The sequence below is a fragment of the Gopherus evgoodei genome, chromosome 11 (genome assembly GCF_007399415.2).
Source record: "Gopherus evgoodei ecotype Sinaloan lineage chromosome 11, rGopEvg1_v1.p, whole genome shotgun sequence".
In the NCBI taxonomy this organism is placed as follows: domain Eukaryota; kingdom Metazoa; phylum Chordata; order Testudines; family Testudinidae; genus Gopherus; species Gopherus evgoodei.
The window spans coordinates 48229815-48243342 of record NC_044332.1 but is presented as its reverse complement, the minus strand read 5'-3'; the positions used below and the strand labels follow the sequence as shown (position 1 = coordinate 48243342).

The 13528-nt window shown below is 37.7% G+C and overlaps 1 protein-coding gene across 10 annotated transcripts in view; it reads left to right on the top strand.

Annotated features, from left to right (window-relative positions):
* MARCHF7 (membrane associated ring-CH-type finger 7) overlaps positions 1-12977 on the top strand; it is a 37905-nt gene extending 24928 nt beyond the window's left edge. For 4 of the 10 annotated variants that reach the window (XM_030580358.1, XM_030580356.1, XM_030580350.1 and 1 more), the window contains 3 exons: positions 922-1031; positions 4887-5000; positions 9883-12977. In XM_030580358.1, coding sequence (XP_030436218.1) covers positions 922-1031; positions 4887-5000; positions 9883-10026 — 368 coding nt within the window. In that variant the 3' untranslated portion in view covers positions 10027-12977. Of the gene's footprint in view, positions 1-921; positions 1055-4886; positions 5001-7104; positions 7154-9840 lie in introns of those variants that run through there. The other 6 variants (XM_030580357.1, XM_030580353.1, XM_030580354.1 and 3 more) reach the window with 5 other exon arrangements.
* The last annotated feature ends 551 nt before the right edge of the window (positions 12978-13528 follow it).

Here is a 13528-nt window from a genome sequence, read left to right as displayed (position 1 = left end):
GAGGGGGGATTTGGTAGCAGCCTTCAACTACCTGAAGGGGGGTTCCATAGAGATTGGGGCTAGGCTGTTCTCAGTGGTGGCAGATGACAGAACAAGGAACAATGGTCTCAAGTTGTTGTGGAGGAGGTCTAGGTTGAATATTTCACTAGAAGGATGGTGAAGCATGGAATTGGTTATCTAGGGAGGTGGTAGAATTGCCATCCTTAGAGGTTTTAAAGCTGGCTTTACAAAACCCTTACTGGGGTGATTTAGTTGGGATTGGTTCTGCTTTGAGCAGGGGGTTGAACTAGATGACCTCCTGAGGTCTCTTCCAACCGAATCTTCCATGATTCTATAACTTTTTAATGACTTTATAACAAGGCACAGATTGGCATTATAAGTATTGTGGAACCCTAGCATTCCTTAGTGATATCAAATCTGCTCAAATGAATGCCTTGTTTTAAGGAATACTAACAATGTTCAGAATAGCTATAGCTTTAAACTAACTGTTTAGCTGCAGAGCACATGAAAGTGAAAATTTGGGAAATCTTTCAGAAAATGGGAATGTCCACATCTTTAAAAGCTGGTATTGCAGTCCAAAAAAATCTGTTCATTAAAAAACTTCAGCACTTAACAGTTTTATGCTGCTTTTAGGTATTGGCCTATATATGTGGACAGCATTGAGATTAAAATTGGTTTGGGGGTTTTGCTGAGCCGTCATAAGAGGCATATAAGAATAAAGCAAGTAAACTTTGACAAAAGAAAAAAGTCTATTGTTAGACCGTAACCCTGTAACAGATATTCCCTACAGTGACTCCAACAGTATTGCCGTCATACTTCCTTTTTGTTTAATCTTGCTATGTAAAATAAAATTGAGTCAGGCACTTAGACCAAACATCTAGCCTTGAATATATGATCTGACTCTTGTTTTGTTTCCATAAGGTTCTTCTTTGGAAGCAGTAACTACCTGTGAGCTGTGTAAAGAGAAGTTGCATCTTAATCTTGAGGATTTTGATATTCATGAACTCTATAGGGCACATGCAAATGAACAAGTTAGTATATTTTGCCTAATTTGGTAAGTGTCCGTCTAGTGCTGGAAGTACAGTTTTTTTTGTTTTGTGTTTTTTTTAAAGAAAAATTGGTCAGATACCATGTACAGAATATAAATTTATTTAGGCCATATTCTGTCCCCTGTCTAAGTGGAGCAAAATAAATGAGAATTGGCTGCAGATTCTCAACATAGTCCCTAGTAGGCATAGACCCAATATAGATTCCACCTTGTAGTCTCTGTTTTTAGCAGTTACTCTGCTTGATTTATCTGAAATAAGTTTATATGAACCTAGAAATACTGGTATGAACCTAGGATCAAATTCCAGATGGATTCAAGATGGTAGTCTAGCTTTCTGCATACTTAAATGTCCACATTGCATGCATGACACTATTAAAGGCCCAAAAGCAAGCTATTCCGATGGTTAGGAAAGATAGAAAATGTGGCAGAAGACCACCATGGCTTAACCACGAGATTTTGCGTGACCTACAAAATAAAAAGGCGTCATATAAAAAATGGAAACTAGGTCAGATTACAAAGGACGAATATAGGCAAATAACACAGGAATGCAGAGGCAAGATTAGAAAGGCAAAGGCACAAAATGAACTCAAACTAGCTATGGGAATAAAGGGAAACAAGAAGACTTTTTATCAATACATTAGAAGCAAGAGGAAGACCAAGGACAGGGTAGGCCCACTGCTCAGTGAGGAGGGGGAAACAGTAACGGGAGACTTGGAAATGGCAGAGATGCTTAATGACTTCTTTGTTTCGGTCTTCACTGAGAAGTCTGAAGGAATGTCTAATATAGTGAATGCTTACGGGAAGAGGGTAGGTTTAGAAGATAAAATAAAAAAAGAGCAAGTAAAAAATCACTTAGAAAAGTTAGATGCCTGCAAGTCACCAGGGCCTGATGAAATGCATCCTAGAATACTCAAGGAGTTAATAGAGGAGGTATCTGAGCCTCTAGCTATTATCTTTGGGAAATCATGGGAGACGGAGATTCCAGAAGACTGGAAAAGGGCAAATATAGTGCCCATCTATAAAAAGGGAAATAAAAACAACCCAGGAAACTACAGACCAGTTAGTTTAACTTCTGTGCCAGGGAAGATAATGGAGCAAGTAATTAAAGAAATCATCTGCAAACACTTGGAAGGTGGTAAGGTGATAGGGAATAGCCAGCATGGATTTGTAAAGAACAAATTGTGTCAAACTAATCTGATAGCATTCTTTGATAGGATAACGAGCCTTGTGGATAAGGGAGAAGCGGTGGATGTGATATACCTAGACTTTAGTAAGGCATTTGATACGGTCTCGCATGATATTCTTATAGATAAACTAGGAAAGTACAATTTAGATGGGGCTACTATAAGGTGGGTCCATAACTGGCTGGATAACCGTACTCAGAGAGTAGTTATTAACAGCTCCCAATCTGCTGGAAAGGTATAACAAGTGGGGCTCCGCAGGGGTCTGTTTTGGGACCGGCTCTGTTCAATATCTTCATCAACGATTTATATGTTGGCATAGAAAGTACGCTTATTAAGTTTGCGGACGATACCAAACTGGGAGGGATTGCAACTTCTTTGGAGGACAGGGTCAAAATTCAAAATGATCTGGACAAATTGGAGAAATGGTCTGAGGTAAACAGGATGAAGTTCAATAAAGATAAATGCAAAGTGCTCCACTTAGGAAGGAACAATCAGTTTCACACATACAGAATGGGAAGAGACTGTCTAGGAAGGAGTATGGCAGAAAGAGATCTAGGCGTCATAGTGGACCACAAGCTTAATATGAGTCAACAGTGTGATATTGTTGCAAAAAAAGCAAACGTGATTCTGGGATGCATTAACAAGTGTGTTGTAAACAAGACACGAGAAGTCATTCTTCCGCTTTACTCTGCGCTGGTTAGGTCTCAACTGGAGTATTGTGTCCAGTTCTGGGCACCGCATTTCAAGAAAGATGTGGAGAAATTGGAGAGGGTCCAGAGAAGAGCAACAAGAATGATTAAAGGTCTTGAGAACATGACCTATGAAGGAAGGCTGAAGGAATTGGGTTTGTTTAGTTTGGAAAAGAGAAGACTGAGAGGGGACATGATAGCAGTTTTCAGGTATCTAAAAGGGTGTCATTAGGAGGAGGGAGAAAACTTGTTCACCTTAGCCTCCAATGATAGAACAAGAAGCAATGGGCTTAAACTGCAGCAAGGGAGATTTAGGGTGGACATTAGGAAAAAGTTCCTAACTGTCAGGGTAGTTAAACACTGGAATAGATTGCATAGGGAAGTTGTAGAATCTCTATCTCTGGAGATATTTAAGAGTAGGTTAGATAAATGTCTATCAGGGATGGTCTAGACAGTATTTGGTCCTGCCATGAGGGCAGGGGACTGGACTCGATGGCCTCTCGAGGTCCCTTCCAGTCCTAGAGTCTATGAGTCTATGATAAAAACGCTTTACAACTCCACGATTTCTAATTAGCTTTGTAGACAAAGTGAAAAATTTCCCCCTAAAATTTGCTATCCTGCTGCTTGCCCCACCTAGACAAAAACAAAAATGGGGCCCTGAAATAGTCACTCACTGCTTAAGATATCAGCATACTTAAAAAGGAACACTAACACACTTTGGGTGTGCATATAGTGTATTTTTTATTACTAGACACATAAGTATCATACAGATGGCTACTAAGAAAGTACAAAGTTTTGTTCAAAGGATTTTCCTACACTTTTAGCTTGGTACTTTACCTTCGTGAATATAGTACAACCTGAGTTATGTGAATAATTTCAAATAACTTAAATTTCCAGTAATCTGGAAATTTCATAATTGTTGAATAAGGAGGACATGACCCGATTTATGCATAGTAAGAAAACTGAAAGCTGAGGTTTGCATTATGTGTACTCTGAATCATATCTCAACCCAGACACCTATGTGGATGTACAAGAGGAAAAATCGCATACTTTTAAGTAACTATAAGAATCCAGTCACTTGGGGCCAGATCACAAATGTACTATTTGCATCGGTTAGCAGATACTCACAGGACTAGTCTAATTGAAATCAGTGGGACTATGCCGTGAGTAATTGCTTGCTGGTGGGAGTAAGGGATTTGCAATTTGTTCCTAAGGAACTGACTCTTTTAAAAAACTGTTGCAACACTATTGTATGCAGTATAGTTATAGACTTTTCAGTCCCAGAAGATTAGAGACACAAAATAAGTGAGGTGGTATCTTTTATTGGACCACCTTCTGTTTGTGAGAGAGACAAAACTTTCAAGCTTGTCTTTCTCACCAACAGAAGTTGGGCCTGTAATTGCTACAATAGTCATTTCAAGTTCTTTTGTATTACCCTTCTTTAAAACTTTATTTTCTCTGCCATTAATCATTAACTATTGAAAGTTAGTTTTCCCCTCCCCCTCCTTTACTAGATGAAGTTGCATACATTTTTCCTGTTATCTTTCAATCTCTCTCTCCAGTTGGGAAAAGAGAGGTTAGAGGGCATTTTTGCTTTCTGCTATTCAGCACTAAAGTGAGCTAATAGTTTTGGGATCTATGAAAAGGACCTCTTAAGCCATAAAAAGCCCTGATCCTCAAATCTTTGATCATAGACTACTCTTATTGACTTCAGTGCAAGTTCTTGTGTGAGTAAAATCTGTTTGCATGAATAAGAGTCTTGAGATCAGGCCTAAGCAGTTATTAGTTATGATTTCATAATTACTTGGAGCACTAAGATCAGAATGTAGTAGGAGATAGTTTAAAGCCTCTGCATCCGTTATCCTCCCTCAGCATACTACCATTGAAACTTGACACTGGTATGCTTTTCATATTGCTTATACAAAAAAGTTTGATTTGTTGAATTTTTCTTCTGTCCCCTTCAAGGCAGACTATGAATTTATCAGCTCTGGTCTCTACCTTGTAGTGTTATTACACTTGTGTGAACAACGCTTTTCTGATATGCTGGGAACTGCAAGTGAGGCCAGCACACGTGTCAGGGTGAGTGTCTCATTTTGTGGGTGGCATTGCTTGCTTGTATAAACATTCAGGTTATTTGGTGAGTTGTTACCTTGCTATGCTCATATACTTAACAGCTCATTTCCTGTGTACTTTATTTTGTAACCTCTAAAATGTGGTCATACAGTCTAGCATAATGGGGCCATGATTTTAATTGGGGCTTCTAGGTGCTACCATAGTACAAGTAATAATGATAAAAATCATAGTTCCTGTCTTTGTGAGAATTGCATCATGCAGTATTAAAATAAAAGTGTATTTTGCTGAGAAGACTATTAGTGGTTAAAAGAAACAGGGCATTGAATATTTTAGTGGTCTGGTATGATAATGAAAACAGGGAGGGATAGCTCAGTGGTTTGAGCATTGGCCTGCTAAACCCAGGGTTGTGAGTTCAATCCTTGATGGGGCCACTTAGGGATCTGGGGCAAAAATCAGTACTTGGTCCTGCTAGTGAAGGCAGGGGGCTGGACTCAATGACCTTTCAAGGTCCCTTCCAATCCTAGGAGATAGGTACATCTCCTACTATTATTATAGTGTATTCAAAAAGTCTAAATTTTATCTTAGAGAAGTCTTAACTGGAAAAAATCTGATTACAAAATCTCCAATTGTACAAGATGTACAATTCCAAATATCAAAATCACAGATGTACTCAACCAGTCTTAAAGATACCACACTACACTAATATCCCTTTATTATAGTACTAGGGCCTGAACCTGTAAACACCCATCTGCAGGATTTGGCCCTCTGTTTGCACTTCTGTATTACATTGTAGCTTGTCAATTTAGAGTACATGTCAAGAAATAACTGGAGGAAACTCTTACTAGTCATATGATTGGATATTTATCCTAAAATTGGTGCTCATTTAGGAGTATAATAAACGATGCACTAATAATTCAGTACCATGGGAAATCTTTCTTTGACCGGAGTCTGATGCAGCAACCTAGTTATATAGCTAGAAGCTCTTTGATATCCTATAATGGAAAAAAGCTCTTTAGCAAATTAGCTACTGAAAAGCTAGTCCTTTTAACAAGAAGCAAAACTGTAGAAAGTGTGAACTTATTCCATGAGACCTTCAAATTACCAACACATGGCCATGTCTGTTTTTGGTGTTTCAGATAGTATGCCTAGACTTAAGCATTTGGGGTAGGGAACTTGTTGGCGCTAATCTCCTACTGCACAGGGTCATGTACATTTATGGTGCTATACATATAAAGTATATTCTTATCACTACAACTTTCAATTTATGGTGTACTGAATGTGGTTCTGAAGGCAGCTATAACTATAATAATTAGTAAATTTTAATTGCTATAAATCTAGGTTCAGATTTTCAATGATGCCATGGGATTTGTATACCCCATTTTCATGAAAGTTAATGGGAAACAGGGCACTCAACTCCCTCAGAACTTTGAAAATCTCCACCCTAATCTTTTAAAGCATTAAAGTTATTAGTGACTTCTTTTATTGTATTTTAAGCCTTCTATTTACTATAGTTTGCATAGGTTCTTTAATGTAGATTCTGACCATCATCTAGTCAAGTGCGTTCTACTTTCCCATAAAATCCCACTATATTCAGATTAATGGAGACGAAACTAGTTCACGTAATCAAGTAAACATTACTCATTAGATCAATTTATATACTGGGTTGCATTTAGAATAGATAAACTAAAAATTACATTTTGTAACTCTAGGAACCAAATAGTTTTTATTAAAGTTTTTCCCATTTCCATAACTGACTGTATATTTGACTCTTAAATTAGACATGTCTTCCAGAATATAGAGCATGCACATGACACCATTGACTTCACTGTCAGGATTCTTTTTGACACAGTGGAGATTCACACTTCCAGTTGGTATTACACAAATAGTCTGATACAATGTGCCTTATTTTTTTAATAACTTAATCTTTTTGTACTGATGGTTTATGCTGATAAGGGCATAGTGACTCCTTTGGAAAGGGCTTTGGGGTTAAAGGCATAAAATGCATTTTTTTTTCCTTAAAGAAGAAAGCAAACCTCTGTGCTAATTTGTTACAAATATCTGCAGATTATTTTTGCAACATTTAAATTCTTTCTCTTTACCTTGTTTCTAGTTTATTAACCTTGCAAGAACTCTTCAGGCACATATGGAAGATATTGAAAGTAGGTGGCTTTTCCTTTCTAGATACGTTCAGTTTCACTTCAGGTTAAACCAACATAGGGAAACTAAACTGAAAATAATCCTGCTTGATATAGAATCAAACACAAATGCTGAAGCTGGTTTGTGAGTTTATACGGCAGTGCCTGTTTCATCATGTAACACTGGAAGGGTGTTGGGAGTGAATTGGCATCTAGATTAAGGGCTCAGATTAGCTTTCCTAAATGTTTATAGTCTGTTAGGGAGTGGATTTTTTTTTTTTTTTTTGAGACCAGTAAGACTATCCTCTGTAATTGAAGCCTGTGCATAACAGTACCAAGATTCTTTAATTATTCAGATTAACTTGTCTTCATTTATTGGAGTAATTAGTTCCCAAACTGTAGTTTGTGGTCACTTGGTGGTGACCTGCAGCCTGTTCCCTTTTTATAGGGGTTTTGTTAGAGGAAGGCAGCTTAAATTGCATTTGAGACTGCTCAGGTGATGCACATCACTCCCTCTCCGGCTCCCCTAACCGGAACCATTTTGGCTATGCCTCTGTCAGCACCTGCTTTTGTGATACACACTGGTCAGTTGCAAGACCTCTAGCAGAGTGAAAGTATAGCGACTGGGTAAACTTTTCACTACCTCATTCCTGTGCCCTGGGCTACGGTGGCAGAAGCCTGTGTAGCCTAGTGCTTAAACTTGCATGGATCTAAATGTTGTCTTTTGCTTGTTTGCTATGTGTAGACATTGGAAAGATATGGATGACTGCTTTGATTTGTCAACCTCAGTGTATGGATGACTCTCTTTATAGAAAAATGGAATACAGGTCATAAGGCATGAATATGATGATTTCCATCCATGAGAGGAAGTGTTTGAAGTACTATAGAGAGAGTTCTTTGCTTGTGCTGCAGGACACAAATTATGATTTAGTTTCATGAGCCTGAATGAATGACTTCATATGGTAATGGTCTAGTTGTTGTTAGCTAGCTAGTATTTTTCTAAAACAAAGGTGACCAGAATTTTTTAAAATAACTTATTCCTTGTTTAGGTAATCGTGTTCCTTTTATAGAACAAATGAATTCTGGAATGAGCTTTGTTTCTCCTTGAGTTTGATCTGCAGAGAATTTGACATGATTTATCAATTGGCATAAACATTGAGTTTGGGAGTCTGAAATTGTGCATTAAATATGCTCTCCCTCAAGTCTTTACAAAATAATTTAGTTTTTGAGGGGAAGGGGAGAATTGAGGCCAGACTTCCCTTTTAACTTATACTTAGGCTTGGCACAATTGAATTTAAATTGGTAGTCCATCAGTAAATGTTGAATTTACCTGACACAGAAATCAATGGAAAAAAATGTCAATCAATAATAGTCTGTGAGTGCAGGTTTCCCACACCTTACACCCACAGGGATGTGGCATCATTGGTGTGCAGAAAGCCCTCTGCAGCCCCACTGTAGTGGCCCTGTTCACTCACTCACACTCTCTCTGGGAGTGTGAGAGTTGTCCCCAGAAAAGAGGTGTTCAGCAGTGGGTGACCTCCCCCACTCTTAGGGGCTTGTCTTCCTCTCTGTAGTCCTGGCCAAAAATATCTGTTCAGTCCCACTAGCATCACAGCCTTCCCTGCACCCTCGGCTTCCAGGGATCCAATTTCCCCAACAATGCAGGGAATCATCTGTAGCCCTGCTGTGAAAAATGTATTAAACTGATAAAATCAGGGGAGGGAAGGTTAAAAATAAATACTGATTGAATTTACAACCAAAAAAAAAAATTGAATTCTGTCACAGCTACTTATATTGCAGCTATTCATGAACAGTTTGTTACTGAATGCAAGTAGATTTATTCAAGATGGTTCAAAAGTTCTTACACTGACATCTTAGCTTTCCATATAGATGATCCTGTCTCCCACTTTAGTATGAAAAAAAGAATTTCAGCAAGTATGTCTTAACATAGCACTAAACAGTTTAGGGCACTTAACAGTAAAGGAAAAGTAATTATACAATTGCATTGCTCACCCAAAAAGTGGTTGCACTTCTGTGGTAGTGGAAGATTCCTGTGTGTACACACACATTTTAGAGCACGTCAGGATGAGTGTTGCATAGATATACATTACTATTTTTTTTCAGGTTGCAAATGGGTATTCTTTCCTCTGTGTCCCTCTCATGCAGCCCTATATAAATTTCTACCACAATTTTCTATAGCACATAGTACTAGAGAATCTCTGAAAACTAGGAAAATTGTTACTTTGAAGCAAAAATAAGTGACACAGCATGGCTGACAGCTTCATAAAACTATCAGTTTTCTAAAGTATCCTCTCTGTTTGGGATAATGAATCTTTTTAGATATTTTAGAAATACCTGAATATACTTTGTTCACTTTGACTTTTTTCACCCCCACAACCACCACTGCTATGGTGTTTCCCTGCATAGCTACTGGTGTTAGTCACGATAAAGAAGGGCTAGTTTATACTCAGGCTTAAGCAGGTACAGGTGTTTGGGTTTTTGTTTTGTTTTTTTTTGCCAATGGCAGCTGCATGTAATGTTGGTGATACATTTTTCTAGGAGCCTGCATTCAAACTTGGAAAATCTTGCATTTTAACATGCATTTGAATGGTCTGATTCTTGTGATAGAAAATTCTGAATTTTGGTATTATAAATTAAATCTCTTCTATTCGCATTTAAACTAAAAGCCATTTTAATTCTACATTTTACAGACCTTTAAGAAGGCTTTTGATTGTACTATATTGTTCCAACAGCTTCAGAGGATGATTCCGAAGACAGTGATGCTGGCAGAAGTTTTGACACTGCTTAATGCTGCAAGAGCCAAACAGAAGTGCTGCAAAGATGCTGAACTAGCAAGAAAGTACCATCAATATGCATTTATTTTTTGCTCTCTTTAGTAGAAAGCGCATTGAATATTACTATAGTTTTTTTAAAGCATTACTGAACTCAATCTGTTGCTGCATACCAGAACATAAACAGTGAATCTGAAAACTATTCAGCAAGGTGTGCAAGAGTTAGATATACCACGCTGTATCCCCTTTGAGATGGGATCTTATGCCTTGTTTTGAAAAAGTAGATTTTAAATATTTAAGGAAGTCATATCTCCCTTTCTATTAACGTCTTACTGTAGTCAGATTGCTGGATTGGTCTATCAAGTGTTTCTCCTATATTGGTAATTGTGTGTTTTGGGGTGGCGGGACCCATGTACTTATAGCATAAATTTTCATTTAAAAAATGCTTATGTTGTAGTTTCTTATAATCACTTGCTTCCAGTATTAACATAGGATGAATGGGTACTGTAAAACTACAGTGTTCAGTTTCCAAATTTTATTTGAAGAGTGTTAAACTCAATAGCAATAAGAACTTGCAAGGGGCTTATACTATTAAAGTGTTAATGATGGCTTTTTTTATGTACTGATTTGGAAATTTGAGATTATATTTGATATTATGTGGATATTCCATTAAGGAAATATTGCAGCTGTAAACTCTTGCATTTCTGCCAGGAATGCCAAAATGCAACTTGATAGGATTTAAAATCTTAATTGACCTGTTTAGTTTAAAAACCTTTTTTAGATCCCACATTCACTGTTAAAGCACTGGTTATATCAATGTGTTTTCTAGTGTTGTCACTTCTTTATAAATAAAGATGATGCATAGAACCGTGCTGGAATGTTCCTTTTTTAAACATGGATAACTGTAGAATGGTCTCCCTAAATTTAACATGGTAGCAAGATCTACACATCTCAACTTGTAAGTCTGGTAACATATAGACTGTCTTAATGTTCTCTGTATAACCTGGGGAACAATTTACTGGTATAAAAAATAATACCACTCTGGGAAGAAGTTAAGAATGTATATGCAACCTGTCATGTACAGAAAAAAGAGCCTTTCTGTAGGATACTTAAAATTATCTAGGGTCAGATCTCTACCTATTTTTTTTTTTTTTTACAGCTGCATTTGCTTAGACACATCTGTCAAGGAGTAGATTACTAGTGACAACTTTTTCAAGGGAAACAGATACATAACATGGTCAAGGAGAGTCCCTCTATTCCAACTAAATCTCTTGTTCGATACTATTATAAGTAGAATTCTTCCTTCAAACTCAATTTGTAATATGCATAAGCACTCTAGAATTTACCAATTCTGAGATTAAAAGATGCCCTATTGGATTATCTAGGAAGTCCACTGCCAACACAGGCCAGTTCTTGACAGTGTATAGCTGAAACAAGTTTTAAGTGACTAGTAACATGGCTTCTGCTACTTCCTGCCATGGAGGAGGTGTGGTCACTTAAGACTCCCCTACTAGGCCTAAGCAACATTTTGCTGGGCCCAGGACAAATTCATAACACAGGCTCCTATCCCATCCTATACAGACAGACACTAATGAAAGAAAAAATATTTTATTTTTGAAAGGGCACACACAGGCCTTAATCACTTTACAACTTTAGTCTGGCCTTTTTCATTGCAAAATCACAAACTATCTTACTACATTTTTTTTTTAGGTCACACACAGACAAAACAACATGACATAAGTATTACCTATGCTAGAGTAGATAATCTACAGTTTTTGATGAGTGCTAGGTTGCTGAAACTATTTTCAGCTTCTGCCTATCACCAGCAGTGAACAAAACATTCTTAAGACTATGTACGCTTCACTGAAAATTACTTGTTTTTTTGTTCATCTCCTTAAGTAAGATAAGTAATGGCAGTTCAAGTTCCTTCCCAAAAGTAGATTTTTTTTAGCTAGTCTTGCAGAATCTTTTTTCTTGTATGAAGTCTTGCATTTGAGAAAAAATTCAGCAAAACTGGAACCATCCACATCTTTTGGTCTTGACTTCTGAATTTTGAAAATGCAGTACACCAAATTAAAAAAATAGATTAATAATCTAACATGTTTAGCCACAATTCTGAATCTTAAAAAAAAATAATAAAATAAATGGAAACCCCAACCCTTCCCCCCCCTCCCCCAACATGCATCAGTAAGGAATGCAGCACTACGTTCTCTTGCTTGTTGAAAACTTGAGTATGATGGTACTATTACCATGATTACCTTTGGAAGTCCTTAAATTGGAATCACTATTCATCTGGCTGCTGTCCTTCAATTTCCACAGTCTCTATATTGAAATCACCACAATATTTCTGTTTTTCTTCATTTGGTTTCCCAGTTTGTGCAGTGCGTGAACCAGGCTGTTGAGGCCTTCTCTGACTAGAAAAATTAGACCATTGATTGACATCCTTCAGCTTCTTTTCTTTAAACTCTTGGAGTTTCTGGCTGTCTGATTTGTATTTATAGCCAGACATGGCAATATTAGTGATACACCAGTGATCAATGCCCTCTATGCAGCCTGAAGGTACTGTTGTGTCTCAACCCTTTTAGGCACCCCGCACGACTAGCTCACTGTTCAGAATGTTGCTTCTGTTCAAATACCACATCTGATGGGCTCAGGTAGATTGCAAGATCTAGATGCTGCATAGATCCACAGGTACAATCAAATATACTGAGATTATATAAGTAATGTTTAGTCAAACTCAAACATCTAAAATTTTAGCCTGATTTTTTTTCTCATGGTGATAGATGAGCTTGTGGCCCTCTGCCTGGGCTCCTTGGTGGATCAGGCCCCCGTAATGTATTCCCACCATTTCACCTCACTTCACTTGGGGCCTGCTTAAACTGAATTTTTTAAAAAAAAATCTACCTTCCTTTACCACGGAAGCTTACACATACTTACATTTTGTAGTGCACTCTGAACAGACTAGTTTTCCTCTAGTGAGGTTTACTACTTAAGTTTGCATAAGTGAGCATGATTACTGCTGTCATGCCTGTAGGTATGTACATCTACACTTAAAAACAACTTGGGTTAGCCTCCCCAGGTTGCTAACTTGGGTTTAGACAGCAGTGTAGACATACCAACTGATCTTTTAATTCAAGTTAGCAGCTCAAATTCAACCCCACACTCACCTATAGGCTTTAACAAGTTCCTAACACAAGTTAATAGTTATCTCCATTACTGCTTTAACATGGGTTAGTGAACCAGAGTTAAGATTTCTTTGAAAAGTGGGCAGCACCCATCTATACTTCACAGGAATATGAATACTTAATACAATCCTCCTAATCTGTCTATGGAATTTGAGAATGATGTTTCTCTTGTTCAGTGATTTGACAATCCACAGACTGGAGTACTGCCTTCAGTGCTTGCTTGCTCGAGTTTGTATAGCTGAGAATGTTGCCAAGGGGGGGGGGGGGGTGTGTCACTTGATCCAGAATGTCTGTACATAAACCAGGAAAGCTCTTAGCTTTGCTACCACATTTTGGCTATAACTGTAAACTTAGATCTAGGGTGTCTCAACTCTGCACCAGCATGCAGGAGTAGCTTATGCTGCTGTAAACTCAGAGAAGAG